We start from the raw sequence: 20,106 nt of genomic DNA, 5'->3' as shown, positions 1-20,106 counted from the left end.
AGAGTCTAGTAAGGAGAAAAAGGACCAATAGAGTTTTTCTTTTTTTTTTTTTTAGGTCATTTAAATGTGTTAACAGGTTACAAAAAAATAACATTCTGTCTCTGTTCTCAAATTTGAGTCAAAAATTTTTCTCCTTTTAAGAACTTTGAAAGATCCAGTTTTTAAATAAAAAAGTCGAAATTACTCTAAAATATATGAATTCCAAATACAAGCTCGTATTTCATTTTGAATGACTTTATTGAGAACGTTTTGCAAATTAGATTTTACAATTTAACATTTTACAATTAGAAATTTTATCTGTTATTACATAAGCTGCAAACTTTTCAAAAACACTACAGAAAATCTTTTATTTCTTTGGATTTTTCTGTTCCATGTTGAGTTCCTGAGATATATTTTTTCTTTCAGCTTCATTTTCATCTTCCTGTGAAATAAATTTTAGAAAACATTAAAATATAAACTTTAGGACATTTATCAGCTATATTTAACACATTTTAACTGTATTGTAGAACTATGAACTACTGCAATTTCAGTAATCCTAAACACAAATGGTAAAATTATGTAACATTTAAATATTTGCAGTAGGTGCTGTTTTATAGTACACATTAAAATTTTCTATATGTTTTTAAAAGCAACCAATTTTAACAATGCCCTAAAAATTACTTTGGAAACACCTGCCACTGAAAAGTGTTCTTTGCAGGGGATGAACTAGATATTTTTACTTCACTGCTTGATAAAAAGCAATAAATATAATTTCTAAGACACTTCATGTGCTTCAGCATGGCATTTTTTGTCCCATCTAGTACACTTTCTTGACAGGTGTGCCAATTTTCCAATTACTTGTACCACCATATGTTATCTGAAGATCAGTGAGGTCTAAAATAGGAAACATGTGCATGTCAGGCTTAGAATGCTTACAATCTTCTACAGTTTCGATTCTAAGTGGTGGCCTCATAATTCATAGCGGGTTCCTGTGGAACATGGTGAATAGATGAAGTGACATCATAATGTCTGCTTTCATAGAAATGAAGTGCATTTTCTGTTCAGTATTAAATGGTAACCTTCAAAGTATAAATAATGAGAGTCTGGAAAAATATTTCATCTTACAATTTGTAACCCATCTCATCATACATGTTCCCTCAATAACACCCAAGTACAAAATGGTCTTGCTTTCCTAGTATTTCTGATTTATCATATAAGATTACCTATTTTTATTAACTGACATAAAGATACTCTTCTGAGTTAAAGCATAAACATCAATTTCTTAAGTATTTCTAGACAACAGTAATAATTACCAGTATCATCAAACATATCACTCTATCTCTGTATCTGATGAAATCAAATAATTGAATTAAATAATTGTTGAGCTTTACTTTTTGAATTGACTTTATTAAGTAAAAGCAAACCAAGGTATGCATATTTGTTTTCTATGACAAACTACACACTTGCCAGTAATCATTAAGGTGGGTGAAAAAAGCTTTTTTATATACTTTGTTTCTCTAAACTCAATAGAATCTGTGATTTACACTTTGTTAACACTGGGAAAGTAGAGACATTATCAATATTATCAACAAATCTGAATCATTATAGATACATAGAACACCAGGAATGGGGTTTTGAATATCATTTTGGCAATGTAACTTTAATATATTTTTCCAAGTATGATAGCCACTTTGTGTCATTTCATTTTTTCCCTATTTTATCTCCTGTGAATAGATAAATTCAGTTAAGTTTGACTCGTGAAAATTTATTAATGAACATGTGGTTTACACTTTTAGAGAAAAGTTCCTAGAGATTACATTTTTATCTATCTATGCATCTATGTATCGATGTATCTATCTATCTATCTATCTATCTATCTATCTATCTATCTATCTATCTATTTATTTATTTGGAGATGGAGTCTCACTCTGTCACCCAGGCTGGAGTGCAGTGGTGCAATCTCGGCTCACTGCAAGCTCCGCCTCCCGGGTTCAAGCCATTCTCCTGCCTCAGCCTCCCGAGTAGCTGGGACTACAGGCGCCCGCCACCACGCCTGGCTAAGTTTTGTGTGTTGTTAGTAGAGACGCGGTTTCACCATGTTAGCCAGGATGGTCTCGATCTCCTGACCTTGTGATCTGCCCACCTCGGCCTCCCAAAGTGCTGGGATTACAGGCATGAGCCACCGCGCCCAGCCTAGAGATTACATTTTAACTACATTCTAATAAAAAGTAAATCTTACTCTTCACTTTCCCCTGTCTTCTTCAGGAGCGACACTTAGAAAGTGTTAAATCTGCAGGTACCAATGGCAATACATTTTTGATATGTAGCACTGAATTTGTCCTTATGTTCCTCAAAGGAAAGTTTTATCTTCTGTATCTTAGACATTCCTACCATCTAACAGGGCATACTTAGTATATAGTTGTAGTACAATCAGTGTTTTCTGAACCATGTGAAACAGTGGAATAATGAATGAATAAAAGGTATGCCTGAATTAATACATAATTTGGAAAAGCACAATATTGTTCTTAACTATCGTAAATTAAGATTGCTAGTACTCACACTTCTAGCAATCTTAACTTACTATAACAGCACTGAAAATAAAAATAAGCAAAAATGTTTGAAGCAACATAAGTCAAAATAGCCATTATCAACCTCATACCCTTTATAAAAGAAAGATGGAGCCTTTATCACACGGACAGTCTACTAAGTTTCTACACCACATGACTTCCCGATTTAACAAGCTTGGTTATCTAGTTTTCTCTAGCAACCTTCAATGCTGCCCTAAGTCAAAATAGAAATGTAAAGACTTAATTATAACTCTGAGGACTAGGAGGTACTTATACACTTTGTTTTCATATTTAACTATGGATACAAGTTATTGGAACATTGTTAAGTGAAATAAAAATTTGCAACTTCCATTAATTCGAATATGTTTTAATATATGGATAAGATATAGATAGATATGCCAGTTAAGTAACATTCCTTAATACAATGTTTGTCTTTTTGTTGTTGAATTTTTCTTAGTAATAAAGTACAGCTTATAAATGCATGCCTTAACACTGCCTGCTATTCAGGACAGGTACATAACTGTTTCACACCTTTCTTTGTGCTGAGGATTTGTCTTAAAACATCTTGCCTTTTATGCTGTTAAGTCATTTACATAACAAATAAGTGCAAATCTCTTTCTTCCTTTTAGAAGGATAGCTGTACCCTAGATGCAGAAAAGGATTATGAAGGGGTGAAAAAGGCATTCAACTCTAATTGCTAGAGTATAATACTAAAATTGCTATAATATAACATTACCAAAATAATAGTAATAGATTTTATCACAAATTAAAAACATTAATATTTGATCTAATAAAGCTCTAGGGAAGTCTTTTTGGAAGTGCTAATTTGTGTTTTTAACATTGCAGGTCAATTTTTCTAAGAACTGTATATGCAGTTCCAGATTAATAAAAATCTTTAAAGTGACTCAGACAGCAAAAAAATATAATTGATAAATGACTGCATAATACCAAAGCATTTCTTTACTACTGGATATTATAGGCAAGTAAAAATGTCTTCTGATATATAGCAGGGTTTTTGTTTTCTCTCTGCTGAGATAAGACATCTGTTTGTTTCCCAATGAAAGAAGACCCTAGCTACACGGATCATTTTTTTAGTGACAGCCCTGACAAGTTTGACATTTGTTTCATGAAGTGTTCTGAAATAGTCGTGAAGAAAATGTACCCTTTGAGGCTACTGGAAAGTAGACAGGCTTACCTCTTAATGTTTAAACTTGTTAATTCATATTCTAAAAAAACACACTGACTGTAACATCCTTGCAGATCTGCTAGTTATATGTGAAATTTCAAGACTGTGCACTCAATTAACAGTAACACCTAGAATATCAAATGACAAAATTTGGTTCCTTAGCCTTGCTCTTTTTACTTTGACAGAACTGTAGTGAGAATGGTAATTTCTAGGCACAGATGGACCATGTAATAATGGGCTGATACTCCAGGTGGCAATATGAGACTGAGTTATTCTAACAGAGAAATTAAATAAAAACACTGCCATATTTATCTTATTACTAAATAAAACTTGCAAGATTTTGTTTAAATGTTAGTCAGCTTGCTCTATCAATTTGTGATACAGGAAAACCTCTGTTTTTCTTTATTTATAAATGTGATTTCGTTCTCAAGATAGTTCAAAGAATTGATGGCAATTAATAAAACGTATCCATTCTTTTCCTTCCTCTTAGGAGGTAACCAGCTCCTAACAATGGTCAACTATTTTAGCATCTGGAATTTATATCACTCAGGTAATACTTGGATACAAATTACACTCTATGAGTACAGATAACTTTATGTTTACCTTGTAGATGCCCAAGTTTAAAAGATTTCTTAAAATCTTGTAATCCTTTATATAAAAGGATTATACAAAGGGGCAACTCTCCCTATTACTTCTTTGTATCTTTATAGATGTTGATGTAAGGACCTTTATAATGGAGAAACATGGCAAACACCACCTTAACCAAATGGTCAAGGTTAATATCACCAATAATATATATTAACACCCTGATACGATGTACTAAAAAGGGTACATCACCTCTGGTTTGTGGTATCCTTTCCAACAGTGTACAACCTAATTCTAATCTGAGAAAACATCAGATAAACCCCCTAAAATATAATTAAACAGTAGCTTTCAAAATGTCAAGGTCGGCTGGGCACGGTGGCTCATGCCTGTAATCCCAGCACTTTGGGAGGCCGAGGCAGGCGGATCACAAGGTCAAGAGACCAAGACTATCCTGGTCAACATGGTGAAACCCCGTCTCTACTAAAAATACAAAAATTAGCTGGGTGTGGTGGTGCAAGCCTGTAGTCCCAGCTACTGGGGAGGCTGAGGCAGGAGAATTGCTTGAACCCGGGAGGTGGAGGTTGCAGTGAGCCAACATGGTGCCACTGCACTCCAGCCTAGGCAATAGAGTGAGACTCCATCTCAAAAAAAAAAAAAAAGTCAAGGTTACGAATGACAAGACTTGGAAATATCACAGACTGGAGGAGACTATTGGGACATGATGACTGAATGCAGTGGAAATCCTGGACTATATATTTTAAGGACATTAGTGAGAAAACTGGTAAAATTTTAAAATGGTTCATAGAGTAGTCAGTAGTAGCCTCTCAAAGTTAATGTCTTGCTTTCAGTAATTGTACTATGGTTACATAAAATGGCAACACCACAGGAAGCTGGATAAAAGGCAAATGGGAAATTTCTATACTATTTTTGCAATTTTTCTGTAAATTTAAAATTATTTCAAAGTAAAATGATTAAAGAAACAGAAAGTAAAAATGGCTACTTAATGAAAGTTTCCTAAATTCAAATAAAGTAAGTAAAGTGTATGGGCAAACATTTTACGAGAAAAGAAATGGCGACGCACCTGTAGCCTCTACACTGAAATATTCAGCTATAATTAATAGTTTGCTTTCCATCCTTCTACCCCAAATTCCTAAGTACCTAAAATGTTCATAATGGTGATATTATTGATTTTTATTTTATCTGTGCTTTGCCACATTTTCTTGCTTTCCCACTGTGAGCATAGATTACTTTCATAATCAGAAAATATAGCTTTCTTTTACTAAGTCCCTTTATAATTTGGCCATATGAATAAACTATTTCCAGAAATAAGTAAGAGTTACAAGACTCTATGATTACAAAGAGAAGATGTCATGTGTTTTTATTTTACCAAATATGTTCTTCATAGCAGGCAAACATACATGGAGGTACAACAGTAAAATGAGGTCAGACGGTGCAGGCAGGCACTAACTTAAAATGTTTCTATATTCTTATGATATTTTCTTTAGATTTTAAATATTCCTTTTACTAACCAGACAAGCAACAGTTATTTTAACTGGATCCAAATTAATAGTCAGAATTATCTCTATACTTTAATAATGTTTCTTTCAAAAGTGCAAGCATATATAGCTTTTAGGGAAAAAACATGCAGACAGTCAACCTGTTCTAACTGTTGGTAGCTACAGAAACAAGTGTAGAAAAACAGATAGACTACATCATTTCAATCTGTGGTCAAAAAACGACATTCTTTTATTCATTTGAAAACATACGCTAGATATATAACTCTCGACAGCATTTAAAACTGTGTTTTTAATACAGAAATATGCTAGTGCTGCACAATGAAGAAAAAATTTATCTTAATAACTGGAAAAATACTGACGATAATGAAAATGTTTTAGGCAAAATGAGCACACTGCATGCTTCAGCCTGAAATTAATTAGAGTTTTTAACGTTTTACAATTTCACCATAATTCTTTAAATGGTGCATTTACTTCATAGTAATAAACACTTGGATCATTAAGTAAAGTGCAAAATGTGTGTGATATGCTACATTTAACAACCTTTGGCCTTTTTTTCCCTATACTTCTGCATTCAGTTTTCCAAAGCATTGAATAAGCAATTGAAGACCACAATTAAATTTCCTGACTTTGCATATTTGAGATTCTTATTTAATTTAATACAAAAGGCAATTAATATACCATTTTACAACTGAATTCCAACTTTAGTGAGCCATGATAGATACTGAAATGAACTTACAAGAAATGCTTAATTAAATTTACTGTAAAAAGCGTAAGAATTTTTTCGTATGACACAAGTTGCATATTTAATTAGAAATTCTAAGGCTATATTATGAAATTAAAGTAACTTGGGATGTTCTTAGTAAACTCAGCTCAAACACATATATCATTAAGTAGAATAGAGCTCTTTTTTAAAACCTTACCTTTTTTCTCTATTTAGTGATTCAAACAAAGGATAATCAAAGAGATCTCCTTTTATTTAATACTACAACATTACATTCGTTATTTATTAATAGGAAATATTTTTTACATAGCAAATAAGATAGAAAACAGGCAGTAACAAATTTCTAATTTCATGTATGAGAATACATAAATAACTATTTCTTTTCTTGAGCAATCACTTCTCTCTCCAATTCATGATTCTGGAGCAGATTGAGTAGAGTAAGTTTTTAGCTCCATCTGTAACTTTTTACTTCTTTGTGGCAGCTTTTCGTAGCAAAGAAATGGGGCAGTGGTGGTGTGTGCCTGTAATCCCAGCTACTCGGGAGTCTGAGGCAGGAGAATCACTTGAACCCGGGAAGTGGAGGTTGCATCGTGAGCCGAGATTGCACCAATGCACTCCAGCCTGGGCGACAAGAGCAAAACTCTTATCTCAAAAAAAAGAAAAGAAAAAAAAAAAACAACTTTGGATTTCCCATGTATGACCTCAGATCAACAGGGACTCCCTCTGTTCTGGGAAAAAAAGGCCCTAAGGATTGGCATAGCCATCTGAAGAGGGCATATTTACACTAAGGGCAACGAAGATCAGTGAGTGAAAAGTAACAGTGACAAAATACGATAAAGAAAGGAAAGGAAATGAATGATGGATGATAAGCATGAGTTAGGGTAGACTCTTAATGGGCACAATCCCAATTTGATAAATTTATACATTTCCATAAACATGAAAAGCTACAACTTTTATAATGGATATTTTTAGGTGTTTAAGACATCTGGCCAGGCGCCGTGGCTCACACCTGTAATCCCAGCACTTTGGGAGGCCGAGGTGGGTGATTATCTGAGGTCAGGAGTTTGAGACTGGCCTGGCCAGCATGGAGAAACCCCGTCTCCACTAAAAATATTAAAAAATTAGCCAGTGTGACGGCACATGCCTGTAGTCCCAGCTACTCAGGAGGCTGAGGCACAAGAATCGCTTGAACCTGGGAGGTGGAGGTTGCAGTGAGCTGGGATCGTGCCACTGCACTCCAGCCTGGGAGACAGAGCAAGACTCTGTCTCAAAAAAAAAAAAAAAAAAAAAGAAAAGAAAAAGAAAAGAAAAGACATATTTAATATACGGTGCTAATCTGAAGGGGCTAAGAATATTGTAACAGCCTTTTCTGACAGGTGAATTCTTTTATGGTGGGTATGTTTGATAACCATGACGAACTTAATGGTCTTGACAACAGAAAATTTTCCTTTGGGTAGTAAACTACTAATATCTGGGAAATATGCATGAAAGTGTATGCTAGAAATCTATATTAGAGGCTCCTACATTGGTAACCTTCCTTCATTTATAATTTTTTTATTTAAAAGTTATTACCTGCTTTTGAAATATTTAGGCAAAAATAATGTCTAAAAATGTTATCTGAAATCTAAATATAGTATTTTTATTTAAATAAAATATAATATTTTTATCTAAAAGTTATTACCTGCTTTTGAAATATTTAGACAAAAATAATATCTAAAAATGTTATCTAAAATCTAAAAATAATATCTAAAAATGTTCAAGATAGGCAAGATCACTAGTCAAATTACAGTTCCATACTCAGGAGATTTTCAGATTGAATAAAAATCAGTGATTGGCCCATTAAAATTTTCAGAGACATAAATGACTAGAAATTATTCAGCAATAACTAAGTTTGTCATACACACAAAAAAACAAGTATATTACTTATTCATTAATATAAGCAATAATCATGAATTGTTCAGGATTGGCCATTGTGGAAACAATGCCTTCTTTAATAGGACATGACAACATTTTGTTTATCCTTCTCACTGGACAATGAAAAATTTAATACAACACTCAGCTCATTGTATCAAACTTAAAACTTGTATTGAGAGAAAAATGTTTTTTTGCTTAGTCAGACCCTAAAATTGAGTTTTACCCAACTTCTATACTGCCATTAAAAAAAAGTCATATTATCTTTATTCAATAAATGGTGCTGGTAGCTGGCTAGCCATATGCAGAAGAATGAAACTGAATCCCTATCTTTCACCATATGCAAAAATTAACTCAAGATGTATTAAAGATTTAAATGTAAGACGTCAAACTATAAGAATCTTAGAGCAAAACCTAGGAAACACCATTCTGGACATCTGCCTATGGAAAGAATTTATGACTATGTCCTCAAAAGCAACTGCGACAAAACCAAAAATTGACAAATGGGACCTAATTAAACTCAAGAGCATCTCTACAGCAAAAGAAACTATACACAGAGTAAATAGACAAACTACAGAATGGGAGAAAGTATTCACAAACTATGCATCTGACAAAGATCAAATATCCAGAATCCATAAGAAACTTAATTCAACAAGCAAAAAACAAATGGCTTAATTAAAAAGTGGGCAAAAGACATGAACTTCTCAGAAGACATACAGCCAACAAACATATGAAAAAATGCTCAACATCACTAACTGTCAGCGAAATGCAAATCAGAAAGATCTCTCTTTTGAGATGGTATCTCACTGGTGTGAGATGGTATCAATGAGATACCATCTCACACCACTCAGAATGGCTATTATTAAAAAGTCAAAAAACAATGATGCTGGGAAGGCTGCAGAGAAAAGAGAATGCTTATACAGTGCTGGTGGGAATGTAAATTTTTTCAGCCACTGTGAAAAGTAGTTTGGAGTTTTATCTAAGAACAGAACTACTATTAGGTCCATCAATCCCATTACTGGGTATATATCCAAAAGAAAACAAATCATTCTACCAAAAAGACACGTGCATTTGTATGTTCATTGCAGCACTATTCATAATAGTGAAGACATGGAATCAACCTAGGTGCCCATTAATGGTGAACTGGATAAAGAAAATGTACACATATACCATGAAATACTATGCAACCTTTAAAAAGAACGAAATCATGTCCTTTGCAGCAACATGGATGCAGCTGGAGGCCTAAATGAATTAACTTAGGAACAGAAAACCAAACGCCACATGTTCTTATTCATAAGTGGGAGTACACTGGGTACACAGGGACATAAAGATGGCAATAACAGATACTGGGGACTAGTAGAATGGGGAGGGAAGGAGGGAATAAGGGTTGAAAAACTAACTACTGGGTACTAGAGTCATTCCCTGGGTGATGGGATCAAGCATACCCCAAAACTCAGCATCACACAATATACTCATGTAACAAACCTGCCCATGTACCTCTTGAATCTAAAATAAAAGTTGAAAAATTTTTTTATTAAGTTGATAGAAGGGGAAAATTGTTTCTCATTCCCTTTTTATTTGCGTTTTGAATAAAAAGGAATATATTTTCATCTGTTTATTATTATAATTTTTTCTTTCTATAAATTGCCTTTCCTAAATTTTCTGTACTTTCAAAAATTAAATCGAACTTTTAATTTTGAGATCATTGTAGTGCACATGCAGTTGAAAGAAATAATACAGACATCCCTTGTACCTTTTATTCTGTTTCCTCCAATAGTAACATCTTGCAAAACTGTAGTGTAGTCTCATAACCAAGATACCCACATTGATAGAGTCAAGAATGTAGTTTTCCTAATTTTGCCCACTTTTCTATTGTGGTAATCATCTCTATTATGATTGGTTTGAATATTTTCTTTGAAAATTAAGAAAATCATTTCATAATATACATTTTTCTCTCAGAAATAAACAGAAAAATAACAATCATCATCTTTGGCCATTTTAATTGACATCACAATAAAAAGTAGAAGAAAATGCTAAAAATATAATTTTATATTTCCTTTGCTGAGTCTTGATGTTCTAGGCAAACCATGGCACATGTTTACCTATGTAACAAACCTGCACATCCTGTATCCCAGAACTTAAAAAAAAAATTATAGATCATGTCAAAAACCAAAAACAAACAGAATTTATATAAATGGCATTGTAACAATCTTAACATCACTTTAGAATAAATAACAGATATTCAAAAAATGAAAGTAACAAATTTTCTTAAGGAAAATAATATTAGCTACATAAGAACTTGATTTAACTGTATCAAGTTTATAAGATTCAGAGTGAAAATTATAATTTGCATTAAGATATAAAATAGCCTGATTTAAATATTCCAATACTTAAAATCTTTTAATATTATTACTTCTGAGGCCAGATAAACTGTAAATAGTTTAAAATGACAATTTGGAGACTAAGAAACAACTCAGTATCTAAATAACAAAATGTCTAGATAAAGATTTTCAGTTAGGAAATTTAGAAACTGTTTAATATAAGATGTCCTCAATGTACAATACCCTCGTAAGTAGAATGGTGTCAAGGTATTCATTTCAAAAGCCAATCAAATTCATAGATGGACTTCAGGCTAATCTGTAAACAACTATGACATATATGGAACATCTCTCTTACTCTCTTTATATTTTTCCTTAGAGACATCAAGTCATAGAACATTAAAGGTGAAAGAGTCCTAAGATATCTTATTTAAATCCCCATTGTATGTATGAAAATACCACTAGATTGATGAAAATATAAAATCAATTTCTTCACCAAACTTTTAAAACTGCTTAGTGACTTAAAAATAAAACAGTTCCCCAAACTGTCTTCCAAACTAAAATGATTTAAAACTACTTTGTTAAAGCAAAATAAAAAAAAGTAACTTCATAGTGGAGAAAGCTGACAAATACTACCTTGACTGATCGACCAAGGCTGACATCACTAGTAATGTATAGTATGTATACTGACATTATGTTCCCCTGCTCTGATGCACAGAGAAGCGACATCACTTATGATCTATGGTAGCCTTCCCATTAAGGCACAAATTCAGTCTAATGATGAGAAAATATTAAGCAAACCCAAATTGTGGGACATTCTACAAAATAACTGAAGAGTACTCTTCAAAAGTGTCAAGATCATGAAAGGTAAGGAAAAAGTAAAGAACTGCCACAGACTGGAAGAGATTGAGGAGACATAGTGACAAAATGAAACAGGAGATCCTGGATTGAATCTTGGTCCAGAAAAAGAACACTAGTGGCAAAACTGGTAAAATACAAATAAATTCTACAGTTTATTTAACAGTATTATATTAAGATTAATTTCTTAGGTTTGAGAATTGTTCTGTGCTTATATAAGATGTTAACCTAAAGAGAAGTTGGGTAAAGGGTATATCAGAACACTCCATTTTTTTTACAACTTTTTAAAATCTAAAGTTATCTCAACAACAACAAAAACAGACAAACATCTAATTTTTGTTAGATGATTTAGAAGTAAGTACATTTGATTTCAAGTACTATAAAGTTACCTGCCAAAATAATGTGCAGAGGCAATCAGAGTTATGGAAACCGGGGTTTCAGTATTTCTATGCTATGGAAAGCTCATTATAATGACTCCACACTATAAATGAGTATTTACTGTCAGCTAGTAGAATCATACAGTCATTCACTAACACTGAGTGATGTCTAACACATGAAATTCATTGTCATGTTTTTAAACTCATGCAGTTTGAGAACCATTAGAAAATTATTCAACTGTAACATGGTAAAAATGTAATATAATCCGTTTTTATTTCTTCAACTGTAGTTTCCTTGGGAGGTAGATGTCCTTATTAATACTGACATTTTATCTCAGTACATTTAATCAGGGGTTTCAAAACAATGTCTACTATGTAGGGAAAAAGAGGTACTTAAGAAATTTCTCCATAGGAGCATCATTAGAAGCATCATTTGATCTAGGGTGGACTGAATTAAGAATAAAATGTCAAAATAAAGTAAAAATGTTTGGCAATCAACACTTTTTTTTTTTTTGGTAACCCATTGACAGACTTTATTGTATTGATCAAATAATGTTCTCATTTTAGAAGAGTTTGGGATATATTAAGTCCTTTGACTCATGTTAGACATTTTGTCTTTTTAAAATGATACTAACTCTTGAAGTCACTTCAAGAAGGATTCCTAGAATCCTTCCTTTCTTCCTCCCTCAAAAATTTATTGAACAATGATTGTGTGCCAAATACTAAGCAAGGTGTTGCAGAAAAATATGAATGAGATGTTTTATTGCCTAGAGGATCTCGTGCTCCAGTGTGGTAGAGAGGCATGCAAATAATCGCAGTACAATGAAGAAAGTATATAATAAAGTGCATCAGGTATACATGGAGGTGATAAAGATAACTGAACCATGACAATATATAAGGACAGTATTTTTATGATTACTATGCTACAGAGTTCAGTTATGATATCAAAATAATATACCCTTCCTCGTGGCCAAAGGCGAGTATTGTGAATCTTTAAAACAAATACTTCTCAATGTAACTTATACTGCTCTTTTAACGTAAACTCAACATCAAGGACTATATGCTTTGGAAATAAACTTAAGTGTAGAAAGTGAATTTCTAAAACTTTACTACCAAGTGAACAGATTAAGTTGCCTCAAATATCCTTATTTCAAATGGAATGTTATTTTCCCCAGAGTGAACCCATTAATCTTCACAGTTTTATTGAAACTTAACAGCTCATTAGACATCTTAGTAACACATCTCCTATGGCACATTAATTTTTCATGGATTAAAAAGAAGTTGAATTTGCTTCAAGAAAAATTTAAAATACGATTTTAGAAAATTTCACACAAAAAAATTCCTCAATAGTGGCACTTTATTATCAGTGTCAAAAATAATGTCTCTATTTTCACTATTTCCACATCTTGGATTTACTGGTTATGTCTTAGCTACTTTGCTTTTATTAAAGAATGATCAAATGTTTAAAACTCTTTTGAACTGTTACCATAATGAAAACCACCACTGGTATGTACTTAAATGATTGACAAAACAGGCCACTTTGCAAGTATCAAATTACTTATAAAGTTTGTCTGAAAATGCATTCATTTAGACAATGGTTTCTATTACCTATTAGCTACTCTATAAGTATAAAGTGTTTCCCAATATTTCATAATATAGGCTATAAAATATAAGGACAAAATTATTTTATACAATAAAATTTTAAAATGTCTTACTTGAAAACAGATCTCCAACATGCTATATATTCATTCCTGATATATATTCCTCCCTGATTGAACATCAACTAGCTAGCTATGTGTCAGGCACTGTGCTAATTGCTAAAAAAAAAAAAAAAAAAAAAAAAAAAAAAAAAAAAAAATTGTGTATGACAGACACATCCCTGCCTTATGTTTACAATCTGACTAAAACAATTGATCACTCAAGTAACTGTATCATTGCAATTATGACACATTCAATGAAAGAAAAACATACTTCTATGTGACTATTAGTAGAAGGATCTAAAAATTTCAGCAAAGTCTCCTACTCTCCAAAAAATGATTAATACGTTGAGACATGAAGGATAAGAAAGAGTTGGTCAAGCAAACAATGGAGGGAAGAATATTCTAAGTAAAGGGAACAGTGGGAAGGGTAAGTCAGCCAAAGCCCAGTGAGAAAGAGCAAAGTAGTGGAAAATACCACAGAAAGGTTGGGAATTCTGCTTTTCTGGTTCTAGCACTACACAGTGCTCATGGCTGGTTACTTCTGACATACTTCGTATTTGTTCTGTTTCTTCTATGCAATTGTGTAGTGGAGGAAATTTCGGCTTTGTTGTCAGTGACTGGCAAACCTAGATTCATATCCTAACTGTGATACCTACACTACCCAAAAATACTTTGAAGAAATCACTTAAACTTTTAGAACCTCGTTTTCTCATCTATAAAATGGCAATAACTATTTTTGATGACTAAAATTATTAGATAAAATAAAATGTGAGGAGCTTAGCACAAATCCTGGCCCATAGAAAGCACAATAAAGTCTATTCTTTCCTCTCTCTAGGCTTAACTTTACGACAGGTTTTAATGATTAATGACATACCGCTGTAGTGAAGATAGGTACCTACAGATAGTAAGGATCCTCTTCAAAAACATTTTTTTGTTTGTTTGTTTTGTTTTTGTTTTTAGCTAGATAACCATCATTATGTTATTAAATAGAAGCCAATTCTACCTATGTCACTAATTTCTTGATCTTGCAATTCAACTGTTTGTATTACAATATAATTGTATTATTCATAGACAGCAAGAGTAAATAAATTGGGTGAATGATTACATTTAAAGACATTTGTTCCTAAGTAGTAACTAGGAAAAGGCTATTAATTAAATAATTCCTCCAAGTCACACCATGGGCATTTGATTAGCATTTTTAACTGAAGTTCTTCCCAGAGTTACTCCATAGTCTGCAAGATGCTGTCATTGTAGAGAATGTAAACTAATGCTCTTTCTCTCTGAATAAAGCAATAATGTTAGCATGATCATCCAACTGATATGAAAACAATATTGGGAATCTAGGTAGGACCAATATAGATCTAGGTAGGACCATTATTTAGAAGACTAAATAATGATTTGGTACAGAAATTAGACAAATATAGTTTATTAAATTGACTTAAGGCCTTTTTAGGCATATAGTTGCTTAAAAGAAAGCAGGCCATATTCTTACAAATACAAAGCATTTTTATCTTTGTAACTTTGATTTTTAGAAATACTGACTACTGGAATTGGAAGAGAAATTAAAAGTAATTTAATTCACCTTCTTGAAATGGTGTTTAATTTTTGTTTTTCTTTTATATATGGAAATGTGCAGACACGCACATACTCAAGTGGATGTGATTTTTAATTGAGGAACTCTGTATACATAAATGGTAAATATCAGTATTCCTTAATATAAATAAATACAATAGTAATTATTTAGTAAATAGTCCAAGTTATAGCAATGAAGTTTCACTGCAATGTAAATTCCATATAAATAACCTGGTTAAATGCATTAGTTTCTTTCAAATGTGTTGTCTATCATTATCATGGTAGACCCTATTGGAGACATGAACTGATTCTGGATAAGACATGTATGGAAGCCTACAGGGGAGCTTCTGGGAAAGTATTCCTTATTCTTAAAACACACACACACACACACACACACACACGACAGGGACCACTTCCATAGGCTTGCCTCTATGTATTATAATGTGAGGACACAATACTTTGAGACCGTGTAGCCATCTTGTGGCCATGGGAGTAAGTCTAAGGTTAAAAGTCAACACACTGTGAATCCTGTAACTACTCAATTTTCTCAATTTTGAATATATGGGGTATGAAATATTAAAGTATGTAGGTTTTCTGTTAAAGAATCCTTACCAATGACAATATTGGCCTCTTAAATTTCTTCTAGTTCTATGAGTTTTTCCCTTATCTTTAATGCTGTCCTTAGAACTCTACTATCCTTTGGTAAAAGTTAACTGGAGATGACTCTAAATGGCCACAATTGCTAACTACTTTATGATGACTTTCTCATTTATATCTTCAGCCCTCACATCTATACCATGCTTTAAACTCATATATCCAACTGCTACTTGTCTCCACTAAACTTTTTAATTAGGACCTCAAACATACCATGTACCAAGCCAAATTCTTGCTTCCCATCCCTTGACTTCCCCTATCCACACTAAAAAAGCCTTATACCTCTCTTGGTCTGTAACACTCACTTGTTCAAACACAAACTCTAGGGGTCATTCCTTAATTCCTCTCTTTCTCTCATACTTTATAGCCAACTCTTGTTGTCTTTATCACCCAAGGTATCTAAAATCTGTTTAGTGCTTTCTGTCTCCACTGTTACCATCTTAGCTCAAGCTATCATGTTTCTTGCCTGTGGATTAATCCAATAGCTTCCTGATCAGCCTCCTTGTTTTGGTTTTATAACTGTATACCTATTCTTTATATAGGAGGCAGTAATCTTTGTAAGATACACATTACATCACAATCCACCCATGCTTGAAACTCCCTAGTAGCTTTGTGTTTAGGGTAAAATTCAAACCACTGCCATGACCTAGAAAGTACATCAGCAGGCCCTTCTCACCTTTCTGGCCTCATTGACTTCTCCAATCTGGTCACAAGTTCAGTTTCTTCACCTGGCTCCAAACATGCTGCTCTTCCCTCTGATTCCTGAACAAAGTGCACTAGATGTTTCCTCTGACTTTGATTCTGTATGGCTCATTTTTCTTGTCATGCAGGTTCAGTGAATGAGGAGTTCTTTGACTTTATGTCCAAAATCTGCCCTTCCTCCATCACTCAGATTGTTTTCCATAACATTTACTACAATAAAATGATCATCTACTTGGTTATTTACAGACTGTCTGTCTTCCTTTACTAGAATGCATGCTCCATGACAGCAGATTTTCTGTTTTTCTTACTACAATATCCTTAGAAGTTAGTCTTATTCCTATCATATTGTAGCCTTTCAATGAATAGTTCTTACAAAAAGTTCTTGAACATATGAATGAATTCCCTACTATATAGAAGCATGGGAATCAAGTAAATAATAATTTCGACTTTTGAGTACGTCCTAAATATATACAAAATATATAATGAATATGTTATTAAAGGCTTGTATTTACATTCGTTATTTATAATCCTCACAAAAGCCAGGCAAGATAAATATTATTGTTCCTATGTCCCACTGAGGAAATTGAAGATTGGTGACACTCAGGAACTGCCCTTGGTCACATATCCAAAAATATTAGAGGAGCTAGGATTCCAAACTCAGCTCTGACTACAAGAAGTATTCTCTTTTCAATATACCATACGTACAGTTAGAATTGCTCATGATAAATTTTAAAAGCTTCACATACTTTTCCAAAACAATTCAATTTTTGCTCAATGGATACTGACCAGATTATTATTCAGTTATTTTAAAAGGTCCTAAGTCTATCTTGCAGTACTGATCAAAAGCAATTTTCAAATCCCAAACAGCTTGACAGTTCTGCTACCTGAAGATTATTTATGAAAATTTTGGTAAACATATGAATTCTCCTTCTAGTTTTTCAACTATTCTGAAAATATTTAGGATTTATTGTGGTATACTTCTTAAATCTCATGAGGATGCAGAAATAGAAGAGGAAAAAGGTACATTGGGAAAATATTACATGGATCAGCTTCTAAGGAACATAAAATTCTGTCATTACCTTGGAATGACTGTTCTTATGTCTTAAAATACACTCATATAGTAGCTTTCTCAATTCTTTAACAGCTACTTACAAAATAAGTTATTTCCAAGCAAGAAAAAAATGACCTTTTTTGTAAGAAGAAGAATCACAAGCCTCTACAGAGCCAGGTCCACGCAGGACTTGGGGGGCTCTTGGGAACATTGATAGCTCAAACTCAAGAGTCTTAAAGGAAAATCTCAAAATACTATTAAATTGACTACAAAACTCTGACACAATGCTACAGTTAAAAACAACAACAACAAACATGAAGTTATAAATTTATTTATTTTGAGACAGGGTCTTGCTGTTGCCCAGGCTGGAGGGCAGTGGTGTGATAATGGCTCACTGCAGCCTCCTCAACCTCCTGGGCTCAAATGGTCCTCTGGCCTCAGCACCCCAAGTAGTTGGAACTATAGGTGTGCACCACCACAACCAGCTAATTAGTTTTTATTTTTTGTAGAGATGGTGGTCTCACTATGTTGCTTAGGCTGGTCTCAAACTCCTGGCCTCAGGCGATCCTCCCACCTCGGGTTCCCAAAGTGTTGGGATTATAGGCGAGAAACACTGTGCCTGGCCTCAAGTTATAAATTTAAGTATATAAAAATAAGAAAATATATAGAAGTTAATGACTTCATAGTGACACTATGTGGCAACCACGTTGTTCAATAAAAATACTTTAAATGTTTAGTAAGTGCTATTTCTCATAATATAGATGTTCAACAATTACTCAAAAATTTAAATTTATATTTCTTCATTGCATTATGGCAGGTTTTTTTGTCCAAGATTTTATTTTGCTTTTCTTATTTTTAAAATTATTGATGTATCTTTTATTGTAAACAGAAAACTCATTAAGACAGTGTAGTTAACTTTTAATTTTCTTTTAAAGTAGAAAATAAACTGTAGTTGAATGTTTGTACATTTCAAACTTTCAGGATTGTTTGAAACCTTATTAACATAGTGAATTTCAAAAGACTGATTAAACCAGGAATACAAGTGAACCACAGTAGACATTTGAGACTTTGATACCAGTTTGAACTCTTAGAATCTAAGCAGCCTGAATCATTGTCAGAAGACTCAGCACAGAAACGATATATTCCATAATTAATTTGTGTTACATGTTTCACACGCACCACATACAGCCCAATAAATATCTAAAAATATACTGATTTCTAGAAAGCTGTATAGAAAACTTGCTAATATTCTGTTTCCTGGAAAAAATAGAGGATTCTAATATACAAATAAATCTCTATGCATTATTTAAAGTAAGCTTGACTTAAAAATTTAATGATGCAAATTAAAGAATGAGAAGAAAGAAATAAAAATTCCCACTTCCTTGCTCTTTCCTTTCCTACTTTCTTCTTTTATTCATTCAGTAGTTACGTCATGAATTCTTATGATGTGCCACATGTTCAGGACAGGGAGGAGAACAGAGGTGATCTCCATTCTCAAGAAAATTATACACTTGAAAGGCAAACCTGCGTTCAATTTATGCCTCCGTTCTTCTTTATAGCCAGCAAACACAGAAACCTTCATGTTTCTTTAGCATATCAAATTATTTTGTTATAAAATGTTTCCTGCACAACAGTAACCATAACTATAACCAGTAACAATAACCATAAGCATTCTAACGCTTATTGTAGCTCTCTTGGATGTTCTTTCCCCATCCCATTCTCCTCCCTTCCTTCTTACCAGACGTGACCAATACAATGAATTGAATATTAATCACTCTCTGGCATATTGTTATACCTCAACATTTCATATGAATGTATAATGCTATGTAAATCTTCCATGACTTGCAATGTATTTTCAACATTACATGTATATATTTATCCATGTTATATTTAATATAACATATATGTTTTTCATATCAAAAGCTAGCCTCACACACCAGAAACATTCAAGTTAAAGTAACAATAAATATATCACTATTATTTAATCTTATTTTAGAGATGTTAGCCAACACAAGCAGAAAACAGATATGAAGTATAAAAATTGTAAAAGAAGAGGTGAAACTATCCTTACCTGCTGTATACTTAGAAATATCAAAAACAATCAATTGAAACACTATTATAAACAAGATAATTCAGTGAGAATCTGTATTCACACATGTGGAAAATCATCAGGAGGTAACAAAAAATAAAACTACAGATTATTCAAGACAACTTTTAAATTCTGTATCAGTATTCTTTTATCTCCCTAAATTTCAAGACTGATTAAAAGGAATATTGCCCACCAAGTGTAGTTCTAGGAAGAGCAAATTGATATATTAAGTAAGTAATTTGCATTCAAAAGATAAATCAGATGCCAAGGTAAGTTGCAATAGATTGTCAACAGATTTCTAGACCATTTTTCTTTAAAG

General features: G+C 32.9%; 1 protein-coding gene across 5 annotated transcripts in view; it reads right to left on the bottom strand.

The window, feature by feature from the left end:
• Positions 1-218: 218 nt before the first annotated feature.
• LOC105475592 (PHD finger protein 14) overlaps positions 219-20,106 on the bottom strand; it is a 200,515-nt gene continuing 180,627 nt past the window's right edge. For 4 of the 5 annotated variants that reach the window (XR_983486.3, XR_011622187.1, XM_011730976.3 and 1 more), the window contains one exon: positions 219-421. Coding sequence is in view for 3 of the 5 variants with exons in the window: in XM_011730976.3 (XP_011729278.2) it covers positions 347-421 (75 nt within the window). In the remaining 2 variants the exon portion in view is untranslated. The remainder of the gene's footprint in view (positions 422-20,106) is intronic. The other variant, XM_011730974.3, reaches the window with a different exon arrangement.

The sequence above is a fragment of the Macaca nemestrina genome, chromosome 4, assembly GCF_043159975.1.
Source record: "Macaca nemestrina isolate mMacNem1 chromosome 4, mMacNem.hap1, whole genome shotgun sequence".
In the NCBI taxonomy this organism is placed as follows: Eukaryota; Metazoa; Chordata; class Mammalia; order Primates; family Cercopithecidae; genus Macaca; species Macaca nemestrina.
Note: the sequence above shows the minus strand (reverse complement) of the source record. Positions and strands in the feature narration are given on the sequence as shown.